Genomic DNA, 8,079 nt, shown 5'->3' with positions numbered 1-8,079 from the left:
CTCTGGTTCACTAAGCGGTGATTCACCGCCAGCTGATCTTCAGCATGTTCAATATCTCACCATGGTGATGTGAAGGAGATCACAGTATTGCATATATGCAGCCGTTTATGAAACATGTACTTAATGGATAAAACATGTCTTATGACTGTGATACCAAGCCAAACTAATCATATGCAGAGCCATGCCTCCCTATAGGCCCACCTCTCTCCACAGGACCACAACTTGGCTTGGCCCTGTCTTCAAAGTGTGGTGGTAGTGCTGGTCGAAACGCTCTTTTTATTTTTTATATGAATCTTTTAGAGCATTTGTACACGAGGCTGTCGGTGAAAACCATGCATTTAACTGTTCTGTTTTCGGTTTACATCCCAGTGTCAATTAAAACACACTTCACTCTTTTTCCAGCAATAGTTTTATTTATATTTCAGCTTTATTCAAGTTCCGTTTCAGTTACTTTCAGTTTGATTGAACACAATACTTACAATACTCTTTAGTTTAGTATTGCAGTTGTTATTTTACCTATCAGGGTTTTCTTGACCCTCTGATATAATACCAGATATAATTGATTCATTTAATATTTGTCCAAATGGACAGCACCGGTAAAAGCTTTTAAAATATGGTGTGATCTACATGTGCACCAGTGTGCGAATATGTGAACATATTTCTTCCTCTAGTATCACTTATCATGCTTTCTACTTCCTCCTAGTAGGAGTGGGGCTCTTCACACCTCTTCCCGATGCTGCCTTAGGAGGGGCGGGGCTCTGAGCGGAGGGGGCGGGGCTAGGAGCAGGCTGGGTCTTGGGCTGAGGGATCTCAATGGGGAGTTTGGGAGGGATGATTGTTTTAGGAGTCAAAGTTGGTTTCGCCTCAGGGATTTTCTCTCCATGGCGGTACACACTCACCTGGAAAGAGACACACACACAGAGAGAGAGAGAGAGAGAGAGAGAGAGAGAGTGGATTTTATATACATACATTTTATCCGTTATATTTATGTATGTTAAATAAAATATATAGATATTGTAGATTCATTGTACAACATTCAAACATCTCAAAATTAGTCTTAAAGAAGGAATATCATAGATCAGGACTTTGCAGTATTTTCAATGTTAAAACTGTGAAATTGGGGTCAGAGGAAAGTCCCACGGTCAAATATCAGCTCTGCAACAGCTCCCAATTGCAAACAAGTGTGATCACTGTTAGGCCCCGATGAAAAGACAAGATTTGTGCCACAGATGGTCTGAAATATTTCACAGCTCCGAGTAAATCCAGTAATTTGCAGTACACAGCAGTGGCACTCACCACTATATCCACAGATTCCCCGCCAAATTTATTCTGGACAATCATGGTGTATCTGCCAGAACCCTCCATGGAAACACCTTTGATCGTCAGACTGGCAAACTTGCCCTGGTCCAGGGAGACCACGTACTGAAATAGGAAATCAAAGGTTAGAAAAGAGAGAAAGGCCGCACAGGGATTTTAGCCTGATTTATCATTTAAAATGTCTGCCACTCTAAGTTTTATTCAAAAATGGATTTATATTTTACCCAGTGCTTTGATTGGCACCTCCCTTTAGCAAAAGTTGAGCACTGCTCACACTGGGCTGGGTGGACACGGGACTATTGATTTATTCCAGTCTATACTCTATACTACACTGCTCTATACTACTGAGCTCAATCAAAGTATTATGGAATGAAATGACAATTAAATCAGACCACAAAGACAAAACTATCAATGATCAAAGTCTTCAGACGTGGAGGACACTTGTGTGATCATTTTTCAGACACCTGACAGAAGATTGGGAGTCCTTGCATTCTGACTCATGCCCTGTGAACGGTGCTGACAAGAATAGAGCGTTTTGATGTCCCTCTCTCACAGCTGCCCACTCGTTTACAAGGTCTGGACGAGTGGCACTTGAAGCAGTTTAATTGCATCTGTTAAGAGGAACACACCTTCCATTTTGACAAACTCAAACTACTGGCCCAAAACTGGCATTTTTTTCTAACTTCAATTTTTAAATGTTATTCAATAATTGCATTCATGCATTCAGTCCTGCTCGGCGTTTCAGTGCAACATTCTCTGGCTCTGTGTTTATTTCTTTGTCTTCGCTTATCTACTTTTTTCTGTGAATATCCTCAGTAGCCTCTGTGGTTAGGGGAGAGGCAGGGGGAGAGGTGCTTCTGAGATTCGGGAAACACACCACCAAGATGTCAGTTCTTGTTTTAGACGGATTACTAACAGGTGAATGAATGAATAAAGACGAGGGGCACACTTGAACATAACGTCCTCCTGGACCGGGGTTCCTCCAACTTAAATCTTCAAAGCCGATATGAGCCGGCAGGATGCTGATGCTGTTGAAAGAGCCTCCTCTGACTGGGGACACACTGTAGACGATATACTGGTTGGCAAGTAGGTCAATGAGTTATGAGAGGCACATTTGTTCCGTTACCGATCCAGGAGTGTGCTGATAATACTGTCCTCACTTGAAGTATGTAGATCGCTTCAGAAAGGGATTCTAACTGGTGCCGAAGTCTCTTCAAACAGTGTGATATGTTTTCCTTCACCCTGGTCAGTGGTCACCTCAGCAGCACATACAGTACATGGAAGACTGTGGCTATATTGGGACTTTCAGCAGTGCAATCAGGAAAACGGGGAACTAAATGTATTCAAGACATCCTTTTGAAACATACACTACTTAGAAAATATGTTTTACCATTAGCACCTCCTAAAAGTTATTTCAAATATGTATTTCTTATTCTGTCAGGAAAGGTCACCACGATATTGAAGCCATTATTCTAGTCATGGTTGTATATTGCATTTCAATAATACGGGTTACTTCCCATATAAAACTAAATAAATATTTAGACACATGAAAGCCAATATGGGTTACACAACAGAATCCAATTGACATGCGCTGGGTGTGGAAATACCATAGTATCTCGAGACAAGTTAATAGGATCATACTTTTGTGTGTATGATTAATAAGGTAATTAATCATGAGAAAGGAAGGGGGGGGGGGGGGTTCTGAAGAGGTTAAACAGCTCAAGGAGTCAGCAGTAGTGTGTGACAGGTAAAACCCGATGAAAAGAACAAGGCCCTGTTTGAAGTGCTAAAAAAAGAGATGCGGTGCGCTGCCTGAGTCGTGTGCAGTTTAATTATGTGCATGCTTCAGTGACCAGTAAAACAAGATTAGAGAAATACTCAGATCCCTGTCACGCCCGAGATAACGGGAGTATTTACCTGATCATCAGGTTCAACCTCTACTCCGTTCTTCAACCAGGAGACCTGCGGCTTGGGGTCTCCACACACTGTGCAAGTTAAACTCAGGGTCTATTGAAAAGCAGAAGTATGACTTATTAGACAAACATGTGCAAATTAACAGAGACAAAAATCACACACACACTCAGTCAGCCTTTACCTTCTTTTCCATAATGGTGACAACATCAGGCAGTCCTCCCAAAACCTTGCCACGATCTGAAAATTAAACATTATTGTTGTCATTCTTATTGTTGTTGCTGTATATTGGTGATGGAGTTGGGAATTGTTTAACATGCACAGTTGGTTTATGTTTTAAGGAACTACAGGATGATATGATAGCGATAGTCATTCATGGGTGGGGGGGGATTATTAAAAAATAAAGCATGAACTCACTCTTTTCAGCATAGGCTTCAGCCCTGAAGAAGGAGGACAAAGAAGTTTAAATTGTTGTTTTTCCCCAAAAACATTCTATACATGTATATGTTGTCATGACCAGTCAAATGTACCTCCCTCTGTAAAATTAGCCCTAATGATTCTACTTCAAGTTGAGCATCAAACCTGTGTAACCCTAACCTCTAACCCTGAACTGCACAGATAGGATGATATGAATAATGATATTGTTTGTTTGTTTTTCCCCTCTGCCTGACAACACACATAATATCTTTTCCATTTTTGGGTCAATAATTGTGGTCAGATGGTTTGCCACGAGGTATTCAGGGTTTGGAGCCAAACCGTATTTTACTGTAGTTTACTGTGGGACTTTGAGAATCTTTTCATGAGAAAAATGATAATGCTTTGTAATAACTGGGCGAAGGCTGTCGCAGCAGCATGGGAGGACCAGAGGTCAGCCGCACGACCAGATGGCTGGGGGGACTCCGCTCTCGGCATGTTGATGCTCAATCAAAAGGGCAACATGATGTCACTCGCTTCAATGTGTTTCTGAATTCTTGTGCTTGAATGTCTTTCTTTGAATGTTAATTAGAAAAGGGATTTGGGAGATTTTCACTCAGCATGCCGGGTTTAGTGTTTGGAGTTTCAATTGATTTTTCTAAATGGATTTGCAAAATTTAGTGTGTGGGGTTTCACTTCAGCCCAAGTAGCCGAAGGACCTTAAAGGATCACCGCTACCTGACTGCCTCACTTTAAAGCATTGATTTTTTTTTATCTCAGATTATGATAAACCAGACTTGTTCAGACAGCAAGGCTTGGGGTTTATGGATTCACGTTCAGTTGTTTGATTTGTAAATGGAGAGAAATCTTTACTGAGGCTGACCATTAATAAATTGTAGTTTAGTGTTTAGGAATGTACCAAATGCAAACACATAGGCTGTCTCATACATAAAACCTTCATCTAATAGTGACTGGGGTTCAACAAAGCATTTCAAAAGGAGTGGTTCAATGTACAGTAATTGGAAAATAGCCATGTTGAACTTCTACAATACTCAACAGAAGCAGTAGCATCAGTTTGTGAGAAAAAAAATAGAGGGCAGAGTAAAATCCTATTGATCCTTCAAATTGATCATCTTATTACAAAGGCTGATCTACATATCAGTGAAGTAAGTTGTGTGTGCAGAGGCTCAACTGGAGTTGTCTGCACTAATCTGCTGGCTTTACACCATTCACTCTCTCTTCAAGTGAACAAAGAGCTCTGGAAGATGTTATTTTAAATATTCAAATTGAAGGTACCCTACTCGGTCAAAATATCTGTGTATTTATAGCTAACATTTAATATTATTTGAAACAAGGGTGAAGAATATAACTTTCAGTCCATGAACAAAAAGTAAGTTATTTCCATCTACCGGATTTCAATCATGCAGTGACTGCAGTTAAAATGTGAAGGAAACAGCTGAAATGATAAACATAAAGACACAGGTACAGTCACAGATTTGAAAGTGAATGCTTACTTGAGTCTCTGGAACTCAGCGAAGGCCTTCTCATATACTGTAAAAGACAGAGACATCATTTCTTTGCTGCTGTTGACAATACTAAATATCTCCTCAGAGTGATACTCTACCGGATATGCACCTTTTTTTTCCAGTATGAAAACACTGTACCCTGGCTTAAAAAGTGACTTTATAGTGTTGTGTGTCGCTTGCTCCTTCATGCAGCAGAGCTGATTCTGGGAAAATATGAATACACCAACGCTGGCAGTGGTGGGATTACTGTAATACATTTGAAAAGTAGTACACCTATCAAATATTTGTTAGGAATATAACTGTTTGGAACATGCCGAGCATTCGGCGATAGTGGTTTGAGAAGTTTCTTTGGACATGTTTAGAAATTTCAAATGCATGAAAATTCAAAATTCAGCACTATCGGAATCCATTAAAACCAACATGACTTCAAGCTGACCACAGCTGCAGTTCTTTGAGAAGGAGCTAACGTGAAACTTTTCAAGCCCACAGGGATGAGTGTTTCAAATAAAAAAAAATTGATTTTTGTTCGGAGCATCACCTCCACGCCCTAAACTACAGATCGAATCCAAGCGCTCCATAAAAACAGGCGACTGTGTTGTTTCTAACCCTTTTTTTACGGTGTCATCATAAAAACAGTGAGTGACACGCGACGAGAACAAAGTGAGAGAGATAAAAGTTACTGACCATCACCACTGAGGTCCAGAGTGCGTTTATGTGCATTTTCAAGGTTGGTGATCACGATGGAGTACATTCCTTTGTCCCTCTCCTCCGGCTCAATCACCTGTGGTCAAATCAGAAAAATTCACCAGGTAGTCATGTGACCAATCTGCGTCATATCTCTACTTCTCTGTCGTGATCTTCAATACAGATTCATTCATCTGCAATTATGAAGCTTTATGACAAAAAGTAAAAGTAAAATGCAGGGTTTTAATTAATTAGGTGTAATTATTTTAAAATGTATGATGTTTTACTCATTAGTTACCCCCTCTGAAGGCGACATTATCTATTTAATTTGTATTAACGTTGCCCTGGTTTCACCTTCTTCAGAGTCACTCTGAGGGATTTTTTTAAGTAACACTGATGGGCAACAGTGCCACAGCCTGCGGTGCTGTGTACCGTCATAAAATCACCCATTTGTGAATCACCTAACAAGCATACGTATACTGGCTCAGCGCTGTACAGGAGACGATAATACCTCCATTGTTGCCATAGCAGGGGTTCCTCCAATCACATGCTTGTCACTGTGGGAGAGTTTGGTCTCACTGAGGAGAAGAGCGGAGAAGAGAAGTTAGTGGGTACGGGTGTGTCGTCTTTGTATGTGAGAGGCTGAAGTCAGTTTCAGGGGTAATGGAAAATCATGTTTACATGCCTGCCTAATGTTATGCCTAGGGATACCAATTTCGCTCCCTTTCTCTATCGTTCATTCACAAACACACACACAAACACACACACACACACACAAACACACACACAGAAAGGCCGGGGAGAGGTTACAAATCGAATCTCCCTAATTTTGGTCCTTTGAATAATTGAATAACCGAAAAGCCTCCACTACCCCTTGTCATTATTCCCTCTTTCTTTCTATTTCCCTTCATTCTTTCTTCTTTTTGTCTCTTTTTCCTATCCATCCCTTCTGTGCTTCCTCTCTCATTCAGTTTCCCCTCCCTCCACACTTTATAATCTCTACGGTAGTAAGTGCAGCAAAGCCCTGCTTCTCTGTAGAAGATGATAGGGGTGTGATTCTTGTCACAAAACAGCACAATTTTACTGGAATAACCAGGATAATGAAACACTTGCCAACAGCCATCACAAGTTTTATTAGGTGTGGCTTATTGTTTTGACCGCTCCTGGCAGTTAAACTCGAGAGAAAAGTAAAATAATATGTTTGTGGTCAGCATGTTTAAGACTTAAAAGAATACTGGTTTCCTCCTTAAGCCTCTGCTACGACTACTAATCCTGGAGTTTTAGTTATTATTTTTTCTTTTCTTGTTCTTGTTCTTCCTAGAAGCAGTAGTTGTTGTGTTGTCATGTTTATAATAGTTGTGGTAGTAGTCGTGTTATTAGTAGTTAGTATTGGTATTAGTGTTATTTGTATTAGTATTACACATTTCCTTACCCATTATACCAAGTGACGTTCATCTCTGAGGTGTAATACTTCATGTGACACTGTAGCTGAATGCCTGTTGCTGTGCAGTTAATCACCAGCTCTGCTGCACTGGCTCCTGGAGGAGGTGACGGAGGTGACAGAGGTTGTGGAGGGCACATTTAAAACTTTTAAAAAATCAGATACATATTTTCCATCTGCTATTGGATATAGCAGAATTAACCAAATAAAACCAAGCGTCCACGAGAAGCCACTTGTAGTACCATCTTTAACACTGCCCCTTTCCAGTTACCTGTATTCAGTAAAACATTCGGACCGTCAGAGTTTTTATTAACTGCCTTTTTTGTAAGCTGTTAGATCTAAAAGGGAGTTTTATACTACACTGTGTCTGTGTGGTACTCTGCTCGCTGCACATTTACAAGTGTGTCATCCACCTGGTCACATCACCATGGTTTCCCATTATCACAGTAATAAACCCTCTTCACTCCTCTGCAACCACTGCTGTAACATTTGCTGCAGAGCTGTCAAGTGACTGAATCTTAAAATAGGAGTAAGATGCTCCTCCACACTGTCACTGTGACAGTGCAGTGGAATTTTAAAGTGATTTCACAACATGATGGTATGATGGCCAAATGCTTCCAGCATGACAACTTCTGCCACATACTGATAAGTGTGTGTGTGTGTGTGTGTGTGTGTGTGTGTGTGTGTGTGTGTGTGTGTAGTCGGTTAAAACACAAATGTATTCGCATGGCAATGGATCTACTGAATCTCAAAGCACTGTGGCGTGAATGTGTCGTGTTGAATTCA

The 8,079-nt window shown here is 40.6% G+C and overlaps 1 protein-coding gene across 4 annotated transcripts in view; it reads right to left on the bottom strand.

Annotated features, from left to right (window-relative positions):
• Window positions 1-393: 393 nt before the first annotated feature.
• The window catches only part of myom2b (myomesin 2b), a 28,071-nt gene continuing 20,385 nt past the window's right edge, over window positions 394-8,079 (bottom strand). For all 4 annotated transcript variants that reach the window (XM_035628246.2, XM_035628247.2, XM_035628248.2 and 1 more), the window contains 9 exons: window positions 7,285-7,390; window positions 6,364-6,430; window positions 5,853-5,949; window positions 5,157-5,193; window positions 3,646-3,668; window positions 3,413-3,468; window positions 3,235-3,324; window positions 1,297-1,422; window positions 394-899 (listed from right to left, as the gene is read on the bottom strand). In XM_035628246.2, the coding sequence (XP_035484139.1) occupies window positions 690-899; window positions 1,297-1,422; window positions 3,235-3,324; window positions 3,413-3,468; window positions 3,646-3,668; window positions 5,157-5,193; window positions 5,853-5,949; window positions 6,364-6,430; window positions 7,285-7,390 (812 nt within the window). In that variant the 3' untranslated portion in view covers window positions 394-689. The remainder of the gene's footprint in view (window positions 900-1,296; window positions 1,423-3,234; window positions 3,325-3,412; window positions 3,469-3,645; window positions 3,669-5,156; window positions 5,194-5,852; window positions 5,950-6,363; window positions 6,431-7,284; window positions 7,391-8,079) is intronic.

Source organism: Scophthalmus maximus, chromosome 4 (assembly GCF_022379125.1).
Source record: "Scophthalmus maximus strain ysfricsl-2021 chromosome 4, ASM2237912v1, whole genome shotgun sequence".
Taxonomy (NCBI): Eukaryota; Metazoa; Chordata; class Actinopteri; order Pleuronectiformes; family Scophthalmidae; genus Scophthalmus; species Scophthalmus maximus.
This window is presented reverse-complemented; position numbering and strand designations above follow the sequence as displayed.